Here is a 24,268-nt window from a genome sequence, read left to right as displayed (position 1 = left end):
GACATTCGCTATCCCTGGCTTTGCCCGAGGGTTCAGGAGACGTCAGCAATGTAACCTATTGGCAATAGAAAAGTGACATATGTATGGTCACCCTGCACCAGCGACAGTACGATAGGAACAACCATGACATGGATTCTTATTATAATTTGCTATGTACAAGCATGTCATATTTGCTCCTCATTACTGTGATTCCTTTCATCGGTCACTGGAAAGCATTACGCCTCGTCTGTGAGCAGAAGAATAGATTAAGATAGGGGCATTGCAGATGCTTATAAGGTGGCCAACGCTTCACTCACCTTTTAACAGCTTTAACCAGAATTTTGATATTTTGATCACTTTTCACCATCTTGGATTGAACTTCTTGAATGAATTGCTCTGTCTGACTTACTAGGTCTAATACAGACCCATGGATGGCTAATGGGCAGTGTTAGTGATCCTGTCATTTCTATATAATTTTACATAGGATGACTTACGGTCGATAGCCGATGGCGAGAGCTCCAAGCCAATATAATAGTCAAGGCGAAAAAGGGTGCCAGGATTCAGATCATTTGTGCGGTAGTAATCGATCGGATCATCCACAAACACGCCTCTGGTCAAATTCAAGAACTCCTCCTGAGTGCGATACGCATATACACTTGTGCTACATTCCGTCCATGCATGAGCAAAGGTGATCATCTCATTTGTGTCCAATAGCTGCAGCATCTTGGGTATACACGCCGCAAGTTTGCCTTTCCTAGATCGGATGTCCATAGTGGTCAGTGGGGGGCTTGACATCTAAAATTGTCCTGTTTGGTCCTTTAAATCCTTACCACTTTTCTTGCTGCTTGGTCGATTCACAGAACATGATGATGTTGAGATAATGCTTGTATTGACGGTCAAATGGAAATGGTTTGTATAGTTTGGATACGAATTGTGGTGATTCATCAGCGGTGATGATAGCATAGGCTATGAGGACATTACGTGAGTACGCACGCAGATGTCAATAGTTACACGTTTCCCCCTTCCTCGTGTTACACTCACCTCGCTGTAATTCCCGTTGAAGCACCTTCTTACTAAACTGAGTTGCATATGGATTACCACTCTTATATGGATAGCATGGAGTGATAATGGGCATAACATCATTTTGAAATTCAGGCTATGAAAAAGATGACGGTCAGTAAATGGATGGGTATTTTCTCTCATGGAGAAACGATGCAATCTTGGCTGAGGCTTCTGCCACGCCAAGCAACGACACTTACAAGCTGTTCAAACTCAATACTCTGGCCATCGTGATCATGCAATTCGTTCAGTAACACTGGCTTGGGCCACTCCCAATGAGACCATTGATTGAAAAAGTCAAGTAAAAGCTGAGACGAAGTGTGCTCACTACGATTGCTTGTCAAATAGGTTTTGCAGAGGAGAAGTGTCCATGTACCACTGTTGAGGTACCCTATTGGTTTTCCGTAAATGCCGCGATTGATGGCCCAATATTTGATACAACGAAGAGCCGAACTCAATGCATCCCGATGTTGTCGGCGAACTAATTTCGCAATATACAGATTGACGCGAGGGCCATCTAAACTACGCATATCCACATCGTCTATCCCTTCAAGCAATGCATCGTCGAGGAGATTGGGTAGAGGGTCCAAGGTCGTGGCGCGGAGGCGAGCAAACGACATGTCACACGGTATATTGTCCATTACGAATTTGATGATAGGTACGGGAGCGCGATGTACGACCTGCATACAAGCCAATGTGATTAAAAAAAAAGAGGTTTACCCTACGCGTGTCGTGCCACCATCAAGTGTACCTCGAGAACCTGGATGGATTCGCTTTTGAGTATGTGAGGGAACTGTTGGAAGAAGGTAAAATGCTCCACTTGATGAGGCGCAATACAGACGAGGTCCATGTCGGAGGCTCGAAGGTGCGAACCAATAGCGTACGAACCAAAGGGTAGTATACGACATGGTTCATGCGGGATACGGAACTGGGTTGCCAGCCTTACCGTGAACTTATCGAGAAGCGCCTGTAAGTGTTCTACGATGTATGCTCTAAGAAGCGTAATAAGAAAGGTGAGGTTAGGATCAGTTGAGCCATTGCGGATTTGGAATCAAATCCGAGTGATGTGGAGATCATCTCGGCCAGATCAAACCATGACCGATGCGTGATCAGCTACCCAAACTTGTTTAGCCTAACCTCTTTGCAACCGCTTGTCCATCCTCTAGTGCACCCTGATCCACCAGATATTGTGACCAAGACATGAAGAAATTTAGAGTTCACAGAAGGTACGCGGTTGTTGAACAGGCCAGAAAACAAAAAGAACCGATAGGTTCAACGGGTGTTCAAAGAGGGTCGCAGATGTAAATAGCATGTCATGCCAAGGAAAACTCCAAAAAAAAAAAAAAAAACTTTACAGACGCGTGGTATGGGGATTAAAACAATTCATTGTTGACAACGAATCTACTATTGTGTGATAATTTTTTCAGTCATGAAAAAAAGAATGGCACATAACATTACTTTAAAAGCGAACTTAAAAATTTGAGGTTGTGTGGATATTGTCTTCCATTGGAGGGAGGGAAAGGAGAGTATACTGATGAATAGTTGGAAGCTGCGAAGAAACAAAAAAGTACATTGGAGGGAGAGAGAATTGTATGTAGTTAATCTTTTAGAAACATGAAATGATTTGTTTTCTTAAGTGTAAGGGGCTATCCTCTCCAGATTTAAAGGAGAAGGGCAGCAGCACCGGCAACGAGACCAGCACCAACAACACCAGCCTTGAGGGCAGAGGCTCCGGAGGCCTTGGTGGTGGCAGCAGCGGAAGAAGAGGCAGCAGCAGAGGAGCTAGCAGCGGAGGTGGCGGCCACGGAGGTGGTGGCGGCCATGGAGGTGGTGGCAGGGACGGAGGAAGAAGCAGCAGAGGTGGCAGCAGCAGAGGTGGCAGCAGCGGTGCTGTTGGAAGCAGCAGAGGAGCTGTTGGAAGAAGCGACGGCTCCGGAACCAGCTTGGATGGTGAAGAAACCAGAGTAAGCGATGTTAGGGGAGGTACCGAGCTCGAAAGCGTCTACATGAAGAAAAAACCAACGACGGTGAGCCACAACAAACACACAGAAAAATTTTCCTCCATCCAACGCAAATACTTACAGTCAGTGCCAGCAGCGGTGTCAGCAGGGATGGCCCAGGTGTAGGTCATGTCAGCAGCGTTAACATTGGTGGTAACGGTGAGAACGGGTTGAAGAGCAGAGGAGGGGCCCTTAACGAGTTCAATTTGCGAGATGGTGGTAACGGTGGGGTTAATCCAGGTGATAATGGCGTTGGTACCAGCGGTGTAGACGGTTCCAGTAAGGGGGGAGGTGAGGGAAACGGGGGTGGTTTGAGCGCTAACGGCAGCAATGGCGAAAGCAGCAATGGCAGCAACAATGGACTTCATGTTTTAAAGGAGAGTGTAAAGGGAGAGGGAGATTTCTGAAAGAAATGTGGGTGCTCGAGGCTCTCATCCTTTATACTTGCGCGCGCGGTTAATTGAAATGCAGACACAGTGGTTGAGTATGATTTCGGTATAGTGGCTTTGGTGGAGTTTCAAGTTATTTTCTTCCTGAGATGCAAACCACGCTGTGTTGTTACCCATTCAGGTCAAGGCCCACCCATAAGGTCTGACCGTTTGGTTATTAAGCGACGAGCATTTTGGCTGTTGAACAGTGCGAGCCAAACCTCTGACTTTTCAGTTCAAGCTTTCATAGCCCAAAACCATCCACCGATAGCTCGATATTCATGCTCCTAGCCTGTCTCCTCTTGCTTCCCTACTGTCCGCCTGAAACGACTACCAATCAATACGTTTCAATTGTTGGCCGAGAAAAGTGGGGCCTAATGTTACACGTAATTTTCGAACATAAAACCCCGTCTCTGTCGCACTCCCATTATTATTATTAGTTGGTTTATCCCATTACGCTTTGCATTTGAGGCAACGAACCACCTTCTTCATGACAATTTTCAGCAAAGAATGTCAAACGTTTCTAAACTTTCTTTGCTGACTTTGGTCGCGTCCATGTATTTCACCGCTGCTCAATAGCATCAAGCCCTCGTCCCGATGACAAGGCTTGACATCCTCGTGCCGTATCGCCGCAATCGATTCGTTCTCTGGGCAAGAGTAAAAATAGGGAACACCATTTTTATCCAATCCGAAGTCCGCCCAGTTTGTCCCCCCCTGGTTTTAACAGCCGAGATCATCCAATGTAACGTTGGACGAGGTCATTAAAAAAAAGCAACACACAGTGAGACGACGCAAATTTTATTGATTGTAAGTATTTCATTGACTTTGCTCTTGCAGGGCTTGACTGAGTACAATGGCATCTTGAACATCGTCACGTAATATTTTCATAACATGAGCGAGACCATTCTGCTGGTCTTCCAACACCTGTGAAAAAAAAAATGTATATAAATAACTGAACCATAAATACGTGTAAACATTGTTCCTTTACTTTACCTTGGAGATGGTTTGCATGTCTTTCTCACTCACAGACGCCCACCCCTTATCATCTTCATTTCCTCCATAGATCCGGCTGGACTCTCGAACCAATTGAAGCTGTGCCCAGAGTTGGTTGAGTTTACCATGGAACTGCTCAGATTGCTGTAAATGGCTTTGTACGTTTTCCAGTTTAGCCCGCAGTGCTTCTTCATCGTTCTCGATGGAGAATCCTTTGTTACGAAGTATCTGTGCATATTTCAAAAACTGACATAACCCGTCACGTAGATTAATATCACGCCGACCAACGCCAAGAATTGCCACATGTCTGGTTTACCTGTATCACCCTCTGTGTTAGATCAATATGGCGACGTTTATATTCTTGAAGCTTGACAATGGTTTCAATGGTGTGTTTACGTCTGACTTCTTTCATCTTCTGGTCCAATTGCTGCATTGACAGGTGACATAGTTAGTTTCGTGGTTTATGCCATTCTCGTTTCCATCCTTCACCTACCTCTAGTTTGATTCGGTGCGCCTGGCATTGTCTATCCTGTGTCTCAATACGAGTACGAAGTGCTTCGAAGCCCACAGCTCGAACAGGCACCATACTAAACCCCCATTGAAAAAAAAACGTCAGTCACAGAAGTCTCCCTTTCAACTAAACCAGCCATGGCCCTTACCAGCTAGGATCGGGATTGTTCTTCATAGCCATCTCCCAAGCCTTATCGTCTTCATTGGGTGGTTTCGTAAATCGTTGCACTTCGCTGGGATGGACAATATTGTAAAAGTAGTGCTTGAATTTACAGTTGGGTGAATTAGGATCCCATTCGCTTTTTATCAAGGCAAGGGATTGCCATATGTATTGTGGGTTAGCGTGCTGTCCCGGCAGCAAGCGTTGATTCAATTGCTGTGCGCTCTGTTCTTGCTGTGAGAGGTATTGCCAGACTTGTTGATTTTGCTGTTGTTGTGCATTTGCATTGGCACCTACTCAATTTATTTTTTTTACCAATATCAGTCAGTGTTTTCAGTCATTCGTATCACTCCCCCCTCTTTACATACCAATAGTAGGTTGTTGTGCTCCAAACATATTTCCAGTACCCCCCAGTGTAGTAGGCTTAGAGCCAAATAGTGACGTTCCTCCTGTATTTCCAAACAGTGATGGTGCTGTATTTTGTGTAGTCGATCCAAACAACGACGGCGTGGTAGTTGATTGACCGAATAATGATGGTTGCGAAGTGTTCGTATTTGTGCCAAAGAGATTGGATCCTGTGGACGGATTGGTGGTATTCCCAAATAGACCTGGAGCGGAAGACGTTGCTGTGTTGGACCCAAATAAGCTTGGAGCTGTGGATGTTGCGGTATTGGATCCGAACATGCTTGGGGCTGTGGATGTCGCTGTCGTATTAGAACCAAACATAGATGGTTGGGAGGTATTTGTTCCAAACCCACCAGTTTGTTGTTGTTGTTGTGTATTGCCGAACAAGCCGGTGGGATTTGGAATGGTGGTATTGTTACCAAATCCAAAGCTAGGTGCAGTGGAAGTAGCAGGTGGAGCAGCACTTGCTCCGAATCCAAAACTTGGCGTGGTGGATGTGGGAGGTGCAGCGGAACTGGCATTGTTGCCAAATGAAAACGCATTAGAAGTAGGCGCAGTATTAGTTGATCCAAAGGATCCTCCCGTGTTAGTGCCAAAACCACCTCCAAAAGGCGATGCTGTTGACGTTGCAGGCTTTGATCCAAAGGTAAATGCCATTACAACACCAAAATGGGAGTGAATCAAACGTTTAGGCAAAAATATTCACGACTTGCCCGCCTTTTTTCGTGATAGTGGACTGCACTTTGCTTGTCAGCGCGCTCACTCTCTGCTGCTATCAATTTTTTGTCTACGTCATCAATTAAGGCGACCTTACCTGCCCTCGTCTTTCTAGCAGCAGCAATGCCTTATACCATTAAACGTTTTCAGATATATTCTTTCACACAGGTTATCTTGACAGCGTAAGCTTTATTATGGTGAAAAAAAAAATTATTAATTTTATCATCATCAGAAACTAACTTCTCAGTAACCGTGCCACTTTTGTAACAACATAGAATGGTCTTTGTAGGTGCTGCATACGACAGACCCAGTATACACTACCGCATGAAACGCGTTTGTTTCTTTAAAGAAAATTATTTTTCTTTCGTTTTGATAGATTTCTGAGATATTTGGTACAAGCGATAGGTATACAACGAGCGAGGGGTTGATCCAGTGTAAAGCGGTACAAAGTCGTTTCAGCCAGCAGCTCGTAAACGTGGTGCGACACTCTTATGTTTAGTAGGTACGTTGTGTAAAGCTGTATTCATTCGATGGTAACCATGGCTGAAGTATTAAATGTAATGGGTCCACGCCGTTGCCTGCCGTAAGAAGGTAGACTTTCACGACAAGATCCATTTACTACAGTACGGCTAGTTTTCACATGCATGAGTGAGACCTTTGATGAATTTACATTCAATGGCCTCTCGTTTAACACATTTTCTACAATAATAGCTTACGTTATGAAGTTTCTTCTGTTGACTTCGCCCAGGGTCCATGGTCAAAACATAGGTAAAATGAGATTCGTGAAGCAACCACCATAAGCGGAGTTTCGGTCGTGAAACCCCAGACCACGCCCCAGTATCGCTAGCACTACAGGAACAAGCCGCGGATACTCGTCTTTGACTTGGAGTAGTGTTCGATGAAAATGATCTCTTCGTTTTTGACGTATCGTAGCTAAAGAACGAGTATCGCGCTGAATAGTCAAGAGGCAAGCGATGGCCTGTGTCCCCTTGTAAGCAGCGGTTGTTCAAAAAGCAAATGTTCATTTCACAGAAAAAAAAATTGAAATTGAAAGGCAGCCAGCGTTTCAAGGACCTGAAAGTTTCCATCTTCGAAAGCAATCCCTATTCCTTTCCTTTGAATGTCTCTTTTCTCAAAGTTGTCAGGGAAAGGGTCTCAGTCTTCGACTGAAAAAGCAATTTACCCTTGGTCCCAACGTAAATTAACCGGCGCATCATGTTTACCAAGAATAGCTCATGCTGCCACTCAACACAACGACCGCGTAGTGTGCCTGTTTGGCGGGGTTACCAAAGGGGCCCCGAAGAAAGATCTTTATTTAATCGACCCAGTGAACTTATCAGCATCTGCCACAAGCACCGGTGGTGACGCTCCAAGTGCCCGCTGCTATCATTCCATTGTTTCTATTGGAAATCAGCTTATTGGTAAGAATTCACTATTCAATGAAGCCGGCACCGAGTCCAACCGAATTTAACTCTCGCAATTTTTAGTGTTTGGAGGTCAACTTAAGAGCCCTGCCGATCATGGTGACAATACTGTGTATTCACTTAATATACGTATGTAATTTCAAGTGTTCTTTTCTATGATACTTTCATCTAGGTGCACTAAATTCACATTTCGATCTAAGAAACCCGCCAATGGACTCGAACTTTATCCGACAGTAGCGACCCAGTACCTAGACAAGCACATGCAGCTGCTGTCTCTGCTAATCAAATGTATATTCATGGAGGTCACACTGTGAATGGCCAGATGCTCGGTGATTTGTTGATCTTTCATGTTGGTGCAGGTAATATTGGAGCTTCCTGCTTGATAGTCCCATTTTTAGTACGCCATATTCAATTAGCACCTCTTCTTTCTAGGCTGGGAATACGTTACCTACAAAAATGAAGGCCCATCACCACGATCTGGACATTCATGTGTCATCGTGGACAATTTCTTCTATATGCAAGTACTCCTCATCAGATAGGCGTCTGGTCGCGATGACCACTGACCGTTGAATTTTTTGCATTTCCTTAGATTTGGTGGTTCCGACGGCCATACCTTACTCAACGATATATGGTGCTTTGACCTTTCATCACATCTATGGACGAATATCAATGCTATGGGATATGTTCCCTCCCCGAGAGAAGGTGCATCTATAGCCTATGCAGATGGTGCTATTTATTTATTTGGTGGTCGAAGTACGGACGGCCAAGCGCTCGGTGATCTATGTGCATACCGCATTTACAGTGAGTGTTTGTAGACTGTGAAAGATTTTGACCTGGTTGCCCGTCATTTTAATTTTTTCTCCCTCATGGCACATTAGACCAACGATGGTATATGTTCCAAAACATGGGTCCAGCTCCATCTCCACGATATGGTCACTCTCTGACTGCTATCCAGGAAAAAATCTTCGTCATTGGTGGATTGTTGCCTCCAAAAGCAGAAGATCCCAATCTAGTTCATGTTCTCGACACCAGTGAGTATTTTTTTGGCTATCATCATTGATGCGGTCGTAGTCTCTAATCGCCATCGTCGATAGGTCGCATCAAGTACCCTTCAGACGCAGGGATAAACGGATCCCCCCAAGGAGTGAGAACACCAGAGAACCTTGGCCCTCAAATCAGACGATCATATCAAGAACTTGCGGAAAGAGGACCCCCTTCACCACGCTCTGCCCAGGCCAACAATGGGCCGATGCTCAACCCGTCACCTCCACATGGACAACCACCCTCTCCAAAATATCCTCCAGCACCCATGCCTCTTCCTAATGGGCACTCATCATCACAGATGCAACGGGTTAGTCATTTCCCCGATGACGATGGCCAGTTGCGCCGCATGACTTCCAATCGAGCCACATTGAAAGAGCCTGTCCGCACGGAAGCCAGCCGACCTGCTCGATCCGCCTCTTTACGCCATGGCAATAAAGCTGGTAATTTATCACATTCAGCCTCATCGGGAAGCATTCGAAGCGCAGCTGATCAACGCGCAGTGCGACCCATGGAACAACAGCAACACTCCTATGGACAAGGAGACTATGATTACATGGACAAGGATGACACAACTGGACACCCGCCACAGTCTCCTCCCACCCCGCTCCCAACTGGTCAGAACACCCCGTCACCTGTTCCGGCGCAGCGAAGAGGACCGTTATCGACCAAGACATCGACTTCACAGCTTTCTATGGAGCATAATCGTACAGACAGCGGATCACCATCACTTCATAATGATGCAACTCTCCAAGCGGCTCAAGAAGAGCGTCAAGCCCTTTTGCGTGAAATTAAGAATCGTGATGCGGTGATTGCTGATATGAAGAGTAAGGAGCAGTGGTGGCGTACAGAAGTCTCACTGGCCAGAAAGATGAGAGTTGGTAGCCCTACTCACGAGGACCGATTCGGGTTCTCCGAAGAAGATCTATCTAATGGAGTGTTTGATGTCGGCAACATGAACGAAGAGCAAGCGAATGTGTTTGATGAACTGGTCAAATGCAAGATGGAAATTAAGCGGGTTCGAGCTCTCATTGGACATCAAGGTCACCAGGCTGTTAACACGGTGGTGGAAGCAGACAAGATGCGATTGGCAGCATTGCAAGAAGCCGCTTATTTCAAGAGCAAATACATGGCGTTGAAATCGGGTCAAAAGGATGAGGTGGACAAAGTGGAAGCAGAAAGAATGCAGCAACTGGAACAACGCCTTGCCTCGGCATTATCGAACAGTGAATCCAAACAACGCGACTTGGATCGCGTTCAACGACAAGCTGGACATGATCAAGCTGCTCGACGATTAGCCCAAGAGCGAGCCCAACAAGCGCAACAAGATGCTAAAATGGCCCAACAAGCACAAGCGCGCGCATTGGAAGAAAACACTGAACTCCATGCACGAGCCAACACAGCCGAAGCACAAGCTCGAGATTACGCTACTCGCATGGCCGATTTGAGCAATCGACTTGCTGAAGCGTTGTCCTCGACCAAAGCAACTGGATCACTGTCTGACGCCAAACTCCAAATCACCAAACTGGAAGCAGCCAACATCAAAGCAAGAGGTGAGGTTGCTTCCTTGCAACAGCAGCTCGCAGCCAGTATGGATGAGATTGCTACTCTCTCGAATACGGTATCGAAACAAGAAGCCGAGCTCACGGAATATGTCCGCAAACTTGAAGATGCCGAAGTGAAGGTTGCCATGATGAAGCATGCTATGATCAACAAGGGCTTTAAAATTCACGAACAAGACTTTGATCAAGACTCGTCCACCGGGCAGATGGCCAAACTCCAAGCTGAGATTGCCAGCGCTCGTCGACTGTGTGATAACTTGGTAGAATCAGAGAGACTCGCCAACGAAAAGGCGCAAGCCGCGATCAATGAAGCGGAAAATTATCGCAAGCGTCTTGCCGAGCGAGGTGATGTTCAAGATACCGTCAACAAGAACCAAGAAAGTCTCGCCAATGTTAGTGTCATTGAAGAACAGTTGCGGGCCAGAATCCGTCAATTGGAGGACGATTTGGAGGATGGCAGATATGAGCATGAGGTAAGCCAACATTGTACAAATACGTGGATATAAACCCCCCAATACGACTAACATGAGGGAAATGATCTCATAGGTCGAGGACTGGAAGAGCAAGGCTGCCCATGCCAAGGAAGAACTTGAATTGGTAATGCAAACCGTCCATCACTTGAAGCAAAACAACTCCGATCTGGAAAACGATTTGAAATCGGCTTTGAATCAGCAACTATCCAGCACTAAACTCTCTGATGAGAAACAAACTTGGCTCCGCGAAAAAGCTGTATTGGAATCCCAATTGTATGATCTCCGTGAAAAACTAGCTGGTCTAGAAAACACTGCGTTGGATTCCATGTCCCGTGCTGAAGAGCTTACCAATGATGTTAAGCAGCTTGAAGACGACCGCGAGATATTGATGGCTGACCGCCAAAAATATAAATCGCGTTACAATGAACACAAGAAGGAAGCTCGTCGTCATATCCAAGATTTGACGGAGGAGATTGAACGCTTGAGTGAAGCGTTAGAGAACACCAATTCGGCGTTGGAACACACCAATACTGAATTGGACGAAACCCGCTTAATGAACCAGAAACTCAAAAAGGATTTAGAGACTGTCAAGCCGCAAGGTGGAGCTTCGTCTGTCCATGATTGGGAAGACCAACGAGCGCAGTACGAAGATGAAATTGCTCAGCGGGAACGACAGGTCCATAACTTAACTCTGGAACGACAAGCTTTGCAACAACAATACAAGGATGCACAGCATAAAATTGAATTGTTACTGGAACAGTTAGATGAACCTTCCCATCATCAGGATACCTCAAATAACGATGATGGTTACCCACGAGATACAAAGCATAACTCTTTTCTTGAGCATGTAGCCGCCGCCTAGTGTGTATGTTTCATTTTACTTGCCAACCTCCCTTCCGTCGCATTGTACACTTCGCATTGACCTTAAAACCAATTCTTCATTTTCTTTACTTTTCTGTGTCATGACTATCCGCCTTGAATCCCTCCTTTCCACCTTCAAGTCACGTTGTTGAATGGTGGATTCCTTTTTATGAGCAAATCATTTGCAATAGAAATAAAAAGCAATAGCTAACTACGACAACATTAGGTGGTCTTCTTTGTAGCTCTTTTTTTGGTTGCCGTGGGTTCTTCGTCCTTGCTGTCGTTCCTTCTCTTTTTAGGAGCTGGCTTAGGAGCCTCTTCGCCGTCGTCCTTGGGAGCAGCAGCCTTGCGACCACGCTTCTTAGGTTCGGGCTTTTCTTGGTCTTCGGTCTTTGCCTTGGATCCTTTCTTGGGCTTTGCTTCGTCGTCTTTTTTGGCGGCTGCCTTCTTCCCAGTAGCTTTGGCCTTTGGCTTCTCTTCCTTTTTCTCTTCTTCGTCACTGCCAACACAGGGTCACTCTCGATATTCACAATGAAAAAAAAAAAAAAAATTCATGCCATACCCTTCTGGTTCTTCGGATTCTGAAACATGACCCTCCTCAAGAGCAGTCTTTACTCGTTCCTGATCCTCTTCATGAAGGTCACTAAATCCAATCAAGTCTTCTTCAACACTGTCAAGCGATTGGAGGTTTTCAAGCACCTTGGGGGTGGTACACTTCCTACGTAAGACGGTAGGTTAGTATACCCATTACTGGTCCATTCAACATTGCTTTCCACTCACCAGTGACGCCATGCGACTCCTGTAAATTGTCCACCCTCTATCTCCGAACCGAGACGGAGGTCGCCAGACTGCAGGCAAAGAAACTATCGATCAACTGGGTTGTTGATTAGCGCTAGAAATCGGACCAGTCTTACCTTGATGCTCCGATCCTCCGATTGACACGTCTTCTTAGGACCCTTACACTTGGATCGACCACTCTAAACGCGCCGCGCCCCCGAGAAAGTGATAGTGAGTATGGATGATGATGATCCATCCGTGAAGGCATAAAGGGTGTCAAGGTACCTTTGCATACTGGAGGGATTCGAAGTAGATGAGATGCAGATGGGGTGGGTGGGAATGATGAGGAATGTGAGTTGTGTGTGTCTGACTGACATGGACGGGTTCTCCGGTGCCTTACTTCAATGTGGTATGGCATATCGAATATTTTTTTTTTCTTTTGAAACAGAAAAGGTTTCGTTGAGATGGACGAGACAGCGGGATTCTAACCCTTTTATCCTAATTATTTTTTTTTTTTCTTCTGTGCTGGCTGATACTTTTTTTATTTCCTTGAATCTCTTTCTTTTCCATTCTTTCGTTTCCCCCAAGAGAAAGAGAATTCCGAACAGCAAAAAGAAACCTGCTTTTTTTCTCTTTTGCATGTGTTAAATCCCTGACTCTATAAATCTCCCACTCTTCATCATTTGTCTTCATCATCTGAAATCCCGCAATGGCCAGCCCACACCATAACTTGTCCCAAACCCTTGACAATTCCACCGCTTCCCCCGCTAAAACACAATCCTCATCCTCTTCTTCCAATGTCGTTGGCGTGCATTATCGTGTTGGAAAGCGGATAGGAGAAGGTTCATTTGGTATAATTTACGAAGGTACCACCCCCACCATCCCACACCCCATGTAACGGAGAATATTATGCCGACTAAATGTACTTGTCTTTTTAAGGAACTAATCTGTTAAACAACCAACAAGTGGCTATCAAGTTTGAACCGAGAAAGAGTGATGCTCCACAATTACGAGATGAATACAGAGCGTACAAGATCTTGTCTGGCACCCGTACGTAGTAGTAAATTATATGAGGTCTACTGTTTCTGATGATCCCTAATTTTTTCCATCATGTCCCCCCTTATCAGCCGGCATACCCAATGCTTATTACTTTGGTCAAGAAGGTCTTCACAATATTCTGGTCATTGATCTCCTGGGTCCAAGCTTGGAAGATATGTTTGATATGTGCGGCCGCAAGTTTTCCATTAAAACCGTCGCTATGCTGGCTAAACACATGGTAAATGTCACCGAAAATTCTTTCACCCTGGGTTTCTTAAAAGTCGTCAAGGAAAAAATGAATGCTCATTGTCCAATTTCGTACAGTTGACTCGTGTTCAGTCCATTCACGACCATAATCTCATTTACCGCGATATTAAGCCAGACAACTTTTTGATCGGCAAACCAGGCACTAAAACCGCTAACAATGTATTCCTGGTCGACTTTGGTATGGCCAAGCAATACAGAGACCCTAAAACAAAGCAGCATATTCCTTATAGAGAACGCAAGAGTCTTTCCGGAACTGCTCGCTATATGAGTATCAATACCCATCTTGGACGAGGTAACATAGAAGCGATCGATTTTTTTTTTTTTAAAAAAAAAAAGAGAAGAGCCATGTTTTCGCTAACCATCGTATCCTTCATCATAGAGCAATCTCGACGTGATGACTTGGAAGCATTGGGCCATGTCTTCATGTACTTTTTACGTGGATCCCTCCCTTGGCAAGGCTTGAAAGCCGCTACCAACAAGCAAAAGTATGAAAAGATTGGTGATAAAAAGCAAAGTACGGTCATTAAGGATCTGTGTGATGGATTCCCAGGTACGTTCGGTGATGGTCTATTAATAACCCTCGTGTGTCGATCCTTATGTATTATTACGTTTTGTAGAAGAATTTGGCATTTACTTGCAATATGTCCGCAAATTGGGCTTTGAGGAAACCCCCGACTACGACTTCTTGCGTGAATTGTTTACCAAGGCACTCAAGACATCAGGAGAAACAGAAGACGGCGTTTACGACTGGATGCTGTTGAATGATGGAAAGGGTTGGGAGTCCATGAGTAAGCAGGCTGCACGACGAGCTGCTACCCAACAACCCCATTTGCAAAAGAAACAAACCGCTCATGATAAACATGCACCTGCAAAACATCTCACCAACAACTATGATCACCCTGCAGGCGATGGTCTTCAGAATGATACCCGGGCTCATAAGCCAATAACCAAGAAGCGAAGCTTCATGCAAAAGCTTTTTGTTTGTGGTGCTTAAAAAACCCCCCACTATTTTCCAAACTATCACCCTACCTTACCTCCATCCCTTCGCACGCGCACCCTCATTCTTACCTGAACGAACCTCCCTCCTTTTTTCCCGAGCGATTCTTTTCCACACACTTCTTTTTCTCTGCAGTCCTTTTTCTTTCTTTGTATTCACGCTCGCTATGCCATGTTTCATGCTCTGCTTGCTTTCAATTAATTTGACATACCACCCACTTCGTACATGCTCTTGACCGTGGAATTTGTCTTTCACAAATGCTCTATGCTGAATCGATCTTGTTTCTAACCCTTGTTGTCGCTATTTTTCTTCTGTCTCTTTAAATTGAATTCACATTGCATAATAGAATTTCAATAAAATCATTCGCAAGCTAAGTCCACCCCCTTCCCCCGCGAGATACAGCGGCCAGATGCATTTACGGCATGTTCCGTAGTTAATGAAATTTTTCCTGCGTTTATTTTTTCCCATCCAGGTAGACTTTTTACATTCCTAGTGGGGGAAACAACCAATCCTCCCGGTTATATCTGCAACCTACATTGGTACTAAGCTTCTACAAGCTGGACCTGCGAGAGAATACTGCTGACATTCTCGCTGTAACTTGCATGACCTTCAATGCCCACCTGGACATTTTCTATTCCTGGAACATGAGTGATAGGGGACAGCCCGGCGACTTCCGTTGACATGGAATGGAGTCGATACACAGTGGCTGCAATCAGCGTTAGGCAAATAGGAAGAAGGACCGGAGAATAGTAAATCATGCCCTTACCTAGAACCCAGTCATTAGGAGAATAGCAGTTGATGAATTGATGGCTAACCACGGAGCGCATGGCCATCCATAATTTCTTGTTGGTGCTCGAAATGGGGGCTCCCATGAGGACCACGTTGTCGATAATGCCGAACTGGCCACGTTCAGCCAATTCCTGGAGGCATTGTGTGATCACCAACGTTCCAACACTGAATCCAATCTAATAGGTGTTAGCGACGATCGCGTTCTTTGTCCATACAAACAATAACGATGTGCGTGCATTACCAGTGTGCAGGGACGTTTGCCGTGCACTCTTTGTTCTAGAACATCGGCCAATACTGCAGTGGAACGACCGTTTAATTGACGCACTATCGAATTATGATTCCGTCAGTCAGATCGTAAACCTTACCTATGCCAGCTTTTATCGATCGGTCAGATGCGATCTGCCACGGGTTGTCAATTACATCAGTGGCCTTCAACAGAGTAGCTGGTAGTGCGACGGCCGCTGGAAGTACGTGCTAGTCAGTGGCCATGCGATGACACTATGAGAAAACAAGGGTAGCTTACCAAAGAAAGCTTGCAAGGCGGTCATTTTTAAGGCTTCTTTTCCGGCGTACTTAAAAGCTTCATTCCGAATGAATGATTTGAAAGCACGCCCAAGGTCAAGCAAAGCAGCTTTTTCATAGCTTACACAATAAATATCTTGATACGCTTTGGACTTGTGAAAAGCGATCTCCCAGGGAGTCTGAATTGCGTGGAGTTGATTATCATTCAAGCGGAGCAAACAAAAGTCGAAAAAACTACAGTGGTCATCATGACGCGAGAGACACTTACAGTACAAAGCGAAGCATCATCCTGTAAATATCCAGACACGCATATAGTACAGTTGAGTGATGGTATGTGGGGTATACTGGGATCAAGGACTTGCTCAAAGTTGAAGTCATCAATACCACGAGTTCTTCGATGCAATTTCCATCCTATAAATAAAATGATGAACCCTAACTGGATGCTACTACTTGCCACTATGTTCCTTGGAGGTTACCTGTTAATCCACCTCCTGTTAAGCCGAATAGTCCGGTCATGAGAGCAATGCCTCCAGCTGTGGTGAAAAATGTCGCTCCAGTGAGACCAACCACGAGAGGTGCCACCAAAGGGGCTGCCAGACCTCCTGTCAACGCTAAATTTCGAGAACATCAGTGCATCATAATAAAAATCACCAACAAGACAATCCATGTCAATAAATATTTACCTATTACAGCCCCTCCAGCAGCTGCTCCTGCTCCCATTTTAACCCATCGCCAAGCTTTATTCCTTCTGCTGGCATCTTCCATAGCAGCCGATGCACTTTCTCCCATGTCGTTGGTTCGCGTCCCCGATTCGGCGCCATTTCGTTCTTGTAGTTTGAAATAGATCTGTTGACCCACTGCTCGCTCAGCCATGTTGACGTCTGCGGGTGCTAGTTGCATGGCATGTGCCACTTCTAAGAGAAACCGACGTTCTCTCGCGTCGTATTTCATTTCGATATCGGCTTGACTGAATCATAGATTTTATGTCAAATATTTGGCCGATAAATTCATCAAGGATGGCATGGTATACATACCTCTCTGGCTGAAGATCCAGAATAACAGATAAAAGGTCCAAAATGACTTGAAATCGAACATCTTCTGGAGTAAGAAGATATGTGGTAGCCTTGCTAAGGGGAATGTCTGAACATACGGTTAATGATATGTTTCACATACTCTGGAAAAAAAAATCCTGTATATGGTGCTACCTTTAGGTGCCGTGGTGTCGGTATGGTAATGACGAGCTAGGCGCTTCCACAGTCCTATCAACCACTCATCGTCGGTGACAGAGATTTCTCTTATTCTAACAAAAGCAACTTGAATAATAGTGTTGATGGCCTGGTGTTGGTCTTGATTCCACTTGGGTTGAGATGAGTCAATCATTTGGTTTGAAAAAGGATCTCGAAACTCAGCAGCGTTAAAGTCATTTGTTGTTCACTTTCCCAACATGTCGGATAATCAAGCCGTGGCAGAGACTGCTCATAAGCAGGCAATTAAAGCCGCTGGCTTCCTGGTTGGCGTTTCAGAAGATAGAAACAAGCGATGCCGAAGGACTATGGAAGATGCGCATGCTTGCATCCCTCAATTTGGGGGCATGGACCGACAAGGCTTCTTTGGGATTTATGACGGTCATGCGGGTAAAGCTACGGCTGAATGGTGCGGCCATAATCTCCACAAAGTAAATCAATATTACTGCTTAAACCCCTCCAAACATCATTCCGCAAACTAAATCTTACGACCCTTCTCTTAGACTTTCTTGTCTTCCTTGACAGACAATCCCGATGCACCAGTCTCCGATGTACTCAACATCGCTTTTCTGAGTGCTGATCGACAACTGAATGAAAAGGAAGGTCAACACAGTGGATGTACAGCAGTGGTTGCCTACGTAGAGGCGAAAAAGAAAAGTTCAAAGGTATGTGTGAGCATGTCCAACGCTGCGCGAACGTTCGTCCCGCTCATTTGCATATCCCACACACAGCGTATTCTTTACACAGCCAACGTCGGAGATGCACGGGCCGTTTTGTGGTAAGAAAATAACCCCTCCCCTCCGCTTCTCATCGTCGTGCTTACCTTAACACTCCCTCTAGTCGTAACGGTCAAGCCGTTCGTCTTTCATACGACCACAAGGGTAGCGATGCCAACGAAGCAAAAAGAATAATAGATTTAGGAGGATTTATGATGAATAATCGCGTCAATGGTAAGTCAAGTCACCCAATGGATACATCTTAAAAGGCTCTCAATATTGATGGCACCCATCATAGGTGTTTTGGCTGTCACTCGTTCTTTAGGAGATCATACTATGAAAGAATTTGTGGTGGGTAATCCTTATACGACAGAAACTGAACTTACAGAAGAGGACTCTTTTATTATATTGGCATGTGACGGGGTATGTGTTATGGTAGCTGAAATGCAGTGTACCCCACATGTTTGATTCACCTTTTTTTTCCTCAGTTGTGGGATGTTTGCAACGATAACGACGCTGTGGATCTTATAAAGGATGTTTTAGATCCTCAGGAAGCTAGCCAAAAGCTGCTGGATCATGCTCTGGCCAACTTCAGTACGGATAATCTCACTGTCATGGTAATAAGACTGCAAGATTAGAATGTTAGCCGCTGGATATCGGCTTTCGGTTGCTGCCAACAATGATGAACCTTCCTTTCGATACACGTTGTATGGTGTTGGCATTCCCTACTCATTGTCTCTCTATTTGGCTTTCTGAACTTTTTGGTGCTTTCAGTGTTGTTTTCTTGATCGAATTATTTCTTTCTATAAGGGTCTCCAATGGGTAAATTACTCACTTTTAATGGACGTTGCACTTTTTTTCTTCCAAAGGAAACAAGAGCTTTTTCTTTACACTTAGTTCCTCCACTCTTCTCTATACAGACATTGTTTTTATTTTCTTCTCCTTTCTATACCATAGTGTGTTGACAGAAACAGCCAAAACAAAAAAATTTACAAATGCTCTATGCTAACGAGTCTCAATCCACGTCCTTAAATTCGCCTTCTATGATGCGTGGTTTTTCTCGGCTGTTAAGAGACGCCGGTAGTATCATCTCACGGTCCCATTGTGGCCAATAGAGAGAGGTTTTTTCAAGATTGACTTGGGATCCACTGATCGATCCTCGAGCCCGGGCGAAGCCTTTCATGTCATTATCGCTAGTGAAAGTGAATTCAATATCCAAATAGGACTTTGACTCATGCTGCCCGTTGATCGTAGCGGAAGAACGAGAAGATGACGTCGCTTGTACATCACTGAAGCTGATGTTGAATGAGTCGTTCGTAGACATGTATCTTGATATTTCCGAAGATGGTGCCTCAACCTCTTCCTTAATTCGTTCGATGGCTTGTTTCCGGAGCGCAGGCGTTAGCTGCGATTGATCCGATGCGAACATAGAGCCTATGTTGGTCAATGGATTTGGTATTCTTCCATCAGCCACGGAGCTGAATTCTTTTTGCACTCCACGAATTTGCCGCCAGTTTCGCCATAAAAACACCGCGCCAATTCCTCCCACCGTCACCAACAAAATAGGTCCAATGAAGATGGTCAATAAGATACCACCACCAAACGCAGAGATGAGTGACGCTCTTCGCTGCCATTTAGTAAGAGTATTGAACAGTTTCTTTGGTGACGTGGAAAGCAGCCTCAATTGGTTTTGCTGAGCAACAGTATCCAGTTTCACCAAAGTATGACGTTTTCCTAGCCCAGATATCGTTGGTGGGCGCATGAATGTGGTTCGCGCTACAGTCGAATAGCCAAGGGGCCGGTATGCTGGTGTCAGCCCCATCGGCCTATAATATCGAATAGCTTCACCTTTAAAGCAAGAGAGACGCGAGAGTGGGGCTTGGAACAATGGACGTTTAAACATGTTGGTTGCCATTCCGAAGAAGCAGGACAAGAAAATGAGCGCTTGGGCTCGGACAGTCACACGTACTGTAAGTAGCGGAAAACGTGAGCAAAAAGAGCGTCACTGGCATTTTACCGCAGCGTCGTTTCATGAATCTCTCAGCAATTCATTCCAAAAGGATCGTGTCTACTCACTTTCCAAGGCTCTGTCATTGGCAACGACAACCTATTTCTTTTATTCATTGCCGTTCCTTATCTTCAATGACAAGTGACACTCACGTCAAACAGGCCACAACACACAAAAGCTTCAAGCTCTCCAAACCGTTCCTCGATAAATACAAAGACGCTATTCCTCCATTTGGCTTCAATGGGTTAGGAGAGATAGTCTATCGGCGAACATACTCGCGTCTGAAAGACGATGGCGAGAGAGAACAATGGTAAAACCGTTCGTGCCACAGTTTCATTTCCATCCCCGACATGACAGAATGAACCGTAATCATTGATAATTCTGCCTGTAGGTGGGAAACCGTAGAAAGAGTTGTCAATGGGACATTTAACATGCAGAAGCGATGGATAGATTCCAATGACCTTCACTGGGATGCAGCACAATCACAATTATCTGCTCAGAATATGTACGATCGGATATACAAAATGAAATTTCTACCGCCTGGACGCGGACTTTGGGCAATGGGGTCTCCCCTAACTGAGGAGCGCAGGATGTTTGCTGCCTTAAACAACTGCGCATTTGTCAGTACGGAAACAATGTGGGATGGTAATCCATCGCTCCCGTTTACTTTTATGATGGATGCTGCAATGCTTGGGTAAGGGTTGTTCAATTCAACGCAGGCAGGTAGACTTTAAGCACACATCTCATCATGCTGTTTTCTTCAGAGTCGGCGTCGGCTTTGACACGAAAGGCTCAGCTGTAGCGAACCACAAGAGCCTTACTGTTTTTGCACCTTCAAATTCCAACACTAAGAATTATGTAATACCAGACTCGAGGGAAGGTATGTATCAGATATATGTTGGATGATTATCCGGCCTCCGAAAATAACCCATCGATCGATAGGCTGGGTACATTCTGTTGGCCGATTGCTTGATTCGTACCTTTTGAAGAATAACTCAGTGGTGGTAAGATGAATCTTCATGCAATCATCATAACATCATATCCTAATGGTTTATTTTGCAGACGTTCGATTACACTCAAATTAGACCAGCCGGTCGGCCTATAAAGGGATTCGGCGGGCTGTCCTCCGGACCAGATCCCCTTGAACAACTTCATGAACACATCCGTAATGTACTGGACAAAAATGCCGGCAAACCATTGACTACAACCTCCATTGTTGACATAATGAACATGATTGGGAAATGTGTTGTTAGTGGAAATGTAGGTCCTCATTGTTTGTGCTGTCATCATATTGACTAGGTTTTCTCACTGAACTTTTTCTACTCAGGTGCGCAGAACAGCAGAAATTGCCTTCGGAGACCCTGCAGATGAAGAGTATGTGGACCTTAAAAACTACGAAGTAAATCCTCATCGAGCCGAGTACGGATGGACTAGCAATAACTCGGTAGGTTCCAGTATTTTTTACAGTCAGTCTAATACGTCTTACCTAACTTTTTTTCCAAAGGTGTTTGCAAATCTTGGAATGGACTATTGCGATGTTGTAAAGCGCATTATTGCCAACGGTGAGCCAGGATTTTCGTGGCTTCAGAATGCTCAGCAATATAGTCGCATGATCGATCCTCCAGATTTTAAGGATTATCGTGCTAAAGGTGGCAACCCGTGCCTAGAGCAAACCTTAGAATCCATGGAACTCTGCTGTTTGGTGGAGACTTTCCCTACGAACCACGATGATATCGCAGATTATTTGGAAACTCTAAAATATGCTTTTTTGTATGCAAAGACTGTCACTTTGGGTACGACTCACTGGCCCGAGAGTAATGCTGTGATGCTCCGAAATCGGCGCATTGGAACCAGTATGAGTGGAATAGCACAATTTATAAGCAGACGAGGTACGATATTAACCATGTTTGGGATTACATTGACTCAAACTAACACTATCCAAGGACTTGATGATCTCAAGACATGGTGTGAGGCTGGGTATCAGCAAATACAATCCGTCGATAAAGAGTAAGTACCGTCATTGGAAACTGACAAGTGCTATATTTGGCCTCCCAATGGTAACCCTCTGTCTCCCAACACAGACTCTCAGAATGGCTCTGCGTGCCACAATCTATCAAGACCACTACCATTAAACCTAGTGGAACAGTATCATTATTGGCTGGAGGTGAGGTTTGAATGGGTTCATCAAAATGATGCATATATAATATCAAAGCGATGTTGTTGACTTTGCTCAAATAGCGACGCCCGGTATGCATTATCCCGAGTCAAGGTATTGCATTCGACGCGTTAGAATATCTAAGCACTCAGAATTGATCGTACCTTTAACTGAAATCGGGTACACGGTGGAGCAAGATGTTGTGGAAGCTAATTCAATGGTTGTGGAAATACCCATCGATCACGGCGAAGGAGTTCGAGACTTGACACAAGTCTCCATGTGGGAGCAACTTAGTCTAGCAGCCTTCCTTCAACGATACTGGAGCGATAATCAGGTTTCCTCAACCATCACCTTTGATCCCAAAACCGAAGGTTCAAACATAGAACACGCACTACATTATTTTCAATATCAGTTGAAGGGAATATCTTTCCTTCCACGTCTTCCCCTTGGCGCTTATGCGCAAATGCCATTCGAGGCAATCACGGAGCAGAAATATGAAGAGCTCATCAGCAAGCTCAAAACTCTTCCAGAACCTTCGGTTCCTAAACCGCCACGACATCCACCATCTCGAAATTCAAAATATAAACGACCCAACGTGGATCTCAGGAACTACAAAATCAAGGACAAGACAGACCCGGAAATGGAGTTATTCTGCGATTCCACAAGTTGTGTTGTAGTGGAGACAGGTGAAAATTATAATAATTCGGACAAGTCTAAGCAATAATCTTATGATGTACATCACTGAATGTTTGCTATTTATTTCAAATACTGTGCTAAATATGGCACCAAAGAGAAATCCATAAATTCATCAGATCGTTTGAGATCCAGAAATGCCCATTGTAGGTCAAACGCGTGGTCCGCTCTACAGATGTGTGGAAAGAAAGATCGTCAATATGAGGTGTTACTATGACCAACATGGCGTGCAACAACAAAATGAAATATCTTTACCCTTCCACCAGCAGCAGCTGAGATTTTATGTTGTTCTTCTGTAAAGCTTCGTACATCGCCTCAGCATGCGTGTAGGGTGTCAGACTATCTGCCTTGCCGTGAATGACGAAAGTTGGCGGGTATGAACTGTGGACATTCGAGCGTGGAGAGTACTTCTGGAGCAATGAATTATCGTAATTCTCCCCAAAGTAAGCCTCTAGTATCTTGTCATGTTGTACCATCCATGCCAAATAAGCCATGCGTCCTTTGTGTTCTGCGGATTCCCACTCGGTTGATGTGCATACAGCTTTTTTGTTAACGAAGGAAAATGCTTCTTCTTCAGTGACTTCCATTTTCCGAAGGCTCATCCAGGACACATCGTTCAAACCAAAGTCCGTTTGACCATACAAAGAAACTAAACATTTTGGTGGTTCTTCGAGCATGTAGCCTGCGATAAGGGCAAGTCTGGCTCCAGCAGAGCTTCCAATGATTGCGATATTGTCAACATCTATACTATAAAGATCATTTACTTTGGTTCTCATCCACTGGTATGCGTCAATAACATCCTGACAAGCGTCTTGGAATTTGGATTCAGGGATAAGTCGATAGTCTGCACTAACAACAATCCAGTTCTTCTCTGTAAACTTGGTAACTTGGCTCATGGGCAACATGCTGCGATGTCCGATCGTCATTCCTCCACCATGTAGATACAAAATGGCAGAATATTGCTGGTCAGCAGCATGATTATCGGGTAGATAAACATCGGCATGAATATCAACACCGTCGACGGTCTTGAATACAATAGTCTGACTTGAAACCATGATGTAGAGAGCGAGAAGCCGAGCTAACACGAAGCGATCAAGCTTATTTAAGAGGCTCTGTTCGTAACCATGTCCCACGGTTGCCGCTTAATCAATGTACCGTGACTAACAGCCTTACTGTGTGGTCAAGGTGCTGCTCCAGGTGGTGCTCTATCTTCTCCTTGATATCAGTAGCATCAGCTAAAGAATGTCTTCATTATGGAATTTACTGTAACAATCACCCGCTATACGCTTTTTGTGGGGTTGCATTTACAACGTATGATATTTCAGGTCATACTACTTATGAGAACAGTCCTTTTATTTTACTCTACAACTGTACTTTGTTCACCTCTTTGAAGTAGCACACAACTCTATATTGTTAAGGTAATAAAGGTGGGGTTTCACATCTCTCCACA

The 24,268-nt window shown here is 44.8% G+C and overlaps 12 protein-coding genes across 12 annotated transcripts; 4 read left to right on the top strand and 8 right to left on the bottom strand.

The window, feature by feature from the left end:
* Positions 1–45: 45 nt before the first annotated feature.
* On the bottom strand, positions 46–2,590 carry K450DRAFT_261659 (uncharacterized protein). Its single transcript, XM_051592352.1, has 8 exons — positions 2,176–2,590; positions 1,790–2,030; positions 1,239–1,718; positions 1,021–1,135; positions 810–945; positions 474–733; positions 297–414; positions 46–226 (listed from the first exon to the last, which is right to left on the bottom strand). Exons 1-8 carry the CDS (start codon positions 2,238–2,240, stop codon positions 196–198), a joined length of 1,446 nt encoding a protein of 481 aa, XP_051440480.1. The 5' UTR covers positions 2,241–2,590; the 3' UTR covers positions 46–195.
* K450DRAFT_261640 (uncharacterized protein) lies at positions 2,443–3,521 on the bottom strand. Its single transcript, XM_051592351.1, has 3 exons — positions 3,121–3,521; positions 2,955–3,040; positions 2,443–2,887 (listed from the first exon to the last, which is right to left on the bottom strand). The coding sequence occupies exons 1-3, from the start codon at positions 3,404–3,406 to the stop codon at positions 2,645–2,647; spliced, it is 615 nt and encodes a 204-aa protein (XP_051440479.1). The 5' UTR covers positions 3,407–3,521; the 3' UTR covers positions 2,443–2,644.
* A 706-nt stretch (positions 3,522–4,227) lies between these two features.
* On the bottom strand, positions 4,228–4,713 carry K450DRAFT_261634 (uncharacterized protein). The gene is made up of 2 exons (XM_051592350.1): positions 4,460–4,713; positions 4,228–4,390 (listed from the first exon to the last, which is right to left on the bottom strand). Exon 1 carries the CDS (start codon positions 4,693–4,695, stop codon positions 4,489–4,491), a length of 207 nt encoding a protein of 68 aa, XP_051440478.1. The 5' UTR covers positions 4,696–4,713; the 3' UTR covers positions 4,228–4,390; positions 4,460–4,488.
* Positions 4,672–6,259, bottom strand: K450DRAFT_261631 (uncharacterized protein). The gene is made up of 4 exons (XM_051592349.1): positions 5,498–6,259; positions 5,119–5,422; positions 4,953–5,046; positions 4,672–4,886 (listed from the first exon to the last, which is right to left on the bottom strand). Exons 1-4 carry the CDS (start codon positions 6,189–6,191, stop codon positions 4,734–4,736), a joined length of 1,245 nt encoding a protein of 414 aa, XP_051440477.1. The 5' UTR covers positions 6,192–6,259; the 3' UTR covers positions 4,672–4,733.
* Positions 6,260–7,371: 1,112 nt separating this feature from the next.
* Positions 7,372–11,613, top strand: K450DRAFT_275605 (uncharacterized protein; the record flags this gene model as incomplete). Its single annotated transcript, XM_051593178.1, has 8 exons — positions 7,372–7,672; positions 7,739–7,804; positions 7,876–8,024; positions 8,108–8,196; positions 8,265–8,476; positions 8,554–8,706; positions 8,770–10,751; positions 10,825–11,613. The coding sequence occupies 8 exons, from the start codon at positions 7,372–7,374 to the stop codon at positions 11,611–11,613; spliced, it is 3,741 nt and encodes a 1,246-aa protein (XP_051440476.1).
* A 110-nt stretch (positions 11,614–11,723) lies between these two features.
* Positions 11,724–12,952, bottom strand: K450DRAFT_261618 (uncharacterized protein). The gene is made up of 6 exons (XM_051592348.1): positions 12,790–12,952; positions 12,675–12,683; positions 12,527–12,589; positions 12,393–12,460; positions 12,175–12,330; positions 11,724–12,111 (listed from the first exon to the last, which is right to left on the bottom strand). The coding sequence occupies exons 1-6, from the start codon at positions 12,805–12,807 to the stop codon at positions 11,835–11,837; spliced, it is 591 nt and encodes a 196-aa protein (XP_051440475.1). The 5' UTR covers positions 12,808–12,952; the 3' UTR covers positions 11,724–11,834.
* Position 12,953: 1 nt separating this feature from the next.
* On the top strand, positions 12,954–15,087 carry K450DRAFT_261611 (uncharacterized protein). Its single transcript, XM_051592347.1, has 6 exons — positions 12,954–13,255; positions 13,329–13,439; positions 13,517–13,665; positions 13,752–13,986; positions 14,074–14,244; positions 14,312–15,087. Exons 1-6 carry the CDS (start codon positions 13,099–13,101, stop codon positions 14,686–14,688), a joined length of 1,200 nt encoding a protein of 399 aa, XP_051440474.1. The 5' UTR covers positions 12,954–13,098; the 3' UTR covers positions 14,689–15,087.
* Positions 15,088–15,105: 18 nt separating this feature from the next.
* On the bottom strand, positions 15,106–17,743 carry K450DRAFT_261602 (uncharacterized protein). The gene is made up of 10 exons (XM_051592346.1): positions 17,208–17,743; positions 17,037–17,142; positions 16,686–16,969; positions 16,479–16,613; positions 16,271–16,413; positions 16,004–16,181; positions 15,846–15,941; positions 15,722–15,774; positions 15,458–15,656; positions 15,106–15,397 (listed from the first exon to the last, which is right to left on the bottom strand). Exons 1-10 carry the CDS (start codon positions 17,380–17,382, stop codon positions 15,234–15,236), a joined length of 1,533 nt encoding a protein of 510 aa, XP_051440473.1. The 5' UTR covers positions 17,383–17,743; the 3' UTR covers positions 15,106–15,233.
* On the top strand, positions 17,208–18,991 carry K450DRAFT_261587 (uncharacterized protein). The gene is made up of 7 exons (XM_051592345.1): positions 17,208–17,677; positions 17,750–17,911; positions 17,978–18,024; positions 18,087–18,196; positions 18,261–18,385; positions 18,451–18,496; positions 18,573–18,991. Exons 1-7 carry the CDS (start codon positions 17,447–17,449, stop codon positions 18,581–18,583), a joined length of 732 nt encoding a protein of 243 aa, XP_051440472.1. The 5' UTR covers positions 17,208–17,446; the 3' UTR covers positions 18,584–18,991.
* Positions 18,790–20,325, bottom strand: K450DRAFT_261586 (uncharacterized protein). Its single transcript, XM_051592344.1, has one exon. The coding sequence runs from the start codon at positions 19,875–19,877 to the stop codon at positions 18,978–18,980; it is 900 nt and encodes a 299-aa protein (XP_051440471.1). The 5' UTR covers positions 19,878–20,325; the 3' UTR covers positions 18,790–18,977.
* K450DRAFT_261579 (uncharacterized protein) lies at positions 19,983–23,138 on the top strand. The gene is made up of 11 exons (XM_051592343.1): positions 19,983–20,288; positions 20,362–20,664; positions 20,735–20,850; positions 20,913–20,974; positions 21,033–21,230; positions 21,298–21,414; positions 21,475–21,859; positions 21,914–21,977; positions 22,052–22,134; positions 22,209–22,811; positions 22,917–23,138. Exons 1-11 carry the CDS (start codon positions 20,278–20,280, stop codon positions 23,033–23,035), a joined length of 2,061 nt encoding a protein of 686 aa, XP_051440470.1. The 5' UTR covers positions 19,983–20,277; the 3' UTR covers positions 23,036–23,138.
* K450DRAFT_261575 (uncharacterized protein) lies at positions 23,053–24,267 on the bottom strand. Its single transcript, XM_051592342.1, has one exon. It carries the CDS (start codon positions 23,871–23,873, stop codon positions 23,070–23,072), a length of 804 nt encoding a protein of 267 aa, XP_051440469.1. The 5' UTR covers positions 23,874–24,267; the 3' UTR covers positions 23,053–23,069.
* Position 24,268: the final 1 nt, after the last annotated feature.

Source organism: Umbelopsis ramanniana (genome assembly GCF_025399195.1).
Source record: "Umbelopsis ramanniana AG unplaced genomic scaffold K450scaffold_89, whole genome shotgun sequence".
In the NCBI taxonomy this organism is placed as follows: Eukaryota; Fungi; Mucoromycota; class Umbelopsidomycetes; order Umbelopsidales; family Umbelopsidaceae; genus Umbelopsis; species Umbelopsis ramanniana.
The sequence above is the reverse complement of the archived record's forward strand: the minus strand, read 5'-3'. Positions and strand labels throughout refer to the sequence as shown.

Coding starts and splice junctions, on each gene's coding strand:
- K450DRAFT_261587 (XM_051592345.1), top strand. CDS start 17,447: ATGTCGGATAATCAAGCCGTGGCAGAGACTGCTCATAAGCAGGCAATT. Junction 17,912..17,977: donor CGAAAAAGAAAAGTTCAAAG/GTATGTGTGAGC, acceptor TCCCACACACAG/CGTATTCTTTACACAGCCAA. Junction 18,025..18,086: donor GATGCACGGGCCGTTTTGTG/GTAAGAAAATAA, acceptor CACTCCCTCTAG/TCGTAACGGTCAAGCCGTTC.
- K450DRAFT_261640 (XM_051592351.1), bottom strand. CDS start 3,406: ATGAAGTCCATTGTTGCTGCCATTGCTGCTTTCGCCATTGCTGCCGTT. Junction 3,041..3,120: donor CACCGCTGCTGGCACTGACT/GTAAGTATTTGC, acceptor TTCTTCATGTAG/ACGCTTTCGAGCTCGGTACC. Junction 2,888..2,954: donor CCGGAGCCGTCGCTTCTTCC/AACAGCTCCTCT, acceptor CCTCTGCTGCTT/CTTCCTCCGTCCCTGCCACC.
- K450DRAFT_261579 (XM_051592343.1), top strand. Junction 20,975..21,032: donor TGAAGAATAACTCAGTGGTG/GTAAGATGAATC, acceptor TTTATTTTGCAG/ACGTTCGATTACACTCAAAT. Junction 22,135..22,208: donor AGTATCATTATTGGCTGGAG/GTGAGGTTTGAA, acceptor TTGCTCAAATAG/CGACGCCCGGTATGCATTAT.
- K450DRAFT_261611 (XM_051592347.1), top strand. CDS start 13,099: ATGGCCAGCCCACACCATAACTTGTCCCAAACCCTTGACAATTCCACC. Junction 13,666..13,751: donor CTATGCTGGCTAAACACATG/GTAAATGTCACC, acceptor AATTTCGTACAG/TTGACTCGTGTTCAGTCCAT. Junction 14,245..14,311: donor TCTGTGTGATGGATTCCCAG/GTACGTTCGGTG, acceptor TACGTTTTGTAG/AAGAATTTGGCATTTACTTG.
- K450DRAFT_261586 (XM_051592344.1), bottom strand. CDS start 19,877: ATGGCAACCAACATGTTTAAACGTCCATTGTTCCAAGCCCCACTCTCG.
- K450DRAFT_261659 (XM_051592352.1), bottom strand. CDS start 2,240: ATGTCTTGGTCACAATATCTGGTGGATCAGGGTGCACTAGAGGATGGA. Junction 946..1,020: donor TCAACGGGAATTACAGCGAG/GTGAGTGTAACA, acceptor ATGTCCTCATAG/CCTATGCTATCATCACCGCT. Junction 227..296: donor CTGGTTAAAGCTGTTAAAAG/GTGAGTGAAGCG, acceptor TTCTGCTCACAG/ACGAGGCGTAATGCTTTCCA.
- K450DRAFT_261618 (XM_051592348.1), bottom strand. Junction 12,461..12,526: donor CGGAGGATCGGAGCATCAAG/GTAAGACTGGTC, acceptor CTTTGCCTGCAG/TCTGGCGACCTCCGTCTCGG. Junction 12,112..12,174: donor GAATCCGAAGAACCAGAAGG/GTATGGCATGAA, acceptor CTGTGTTGGCAG/TGACGAAGAAGAGAAAAAGG.
- K450DRAFT_261575 (XM_051592342.1), bottom strand. CDS start 23,873: ATGGTTTCAAGTCAGACTATTGTATTCAAGACCGTCGACGGTGTTGAT.
- K450DRAFT_261631 (XM_051592349.1), bottom strand. CDS start 6,191: ATGGCATTTACCTTTGGATCAAAGCCTGCAACGTCAACAGCATCGCCT. Junction 5,047..5,118: donor AACAATCCCGATCCTAGCTG/GTAAGGGCCATG, acceptor ATGGGGGTTTAG/TATGGTGCCTGTTCGAGCTG. Junction 4,887..4,952: donor CGCACCGAATCAAACTAGAG/GTAGGTGAAGGA, acceptor CTGTCAATGCAG/CAATTGGACCAGAAGATGAA.
- K450DRAFT_261602 (XM_051592346.1), bottom strand. CDS start 17,382: ATGATTGACTCATCTCAACCCAAGTGGAATCAAGACCAACACCAGGCC. Junction 15,775..15,845: donor ATCGATAAAAGCTGGCATAG/GTAAGGTTTACG, acceptor GTTCCACTGCAG/TATTGGCCGATGTTCTAGAA. Junction 15,398..15,457: donor TCCTAATGACTGGGTTCTAG/GTAAGGGCATGA, acceptor CGCTGATTGCAG/CCACTGTGTATCGACTCCAT.
- K450DRAFT_261634 (XM_051592350.1), bottom strand. CDS start 4,695: ATGCACAGATACTTCGTAACAAAGGATTCTCCATCGAGAACGATGAAG.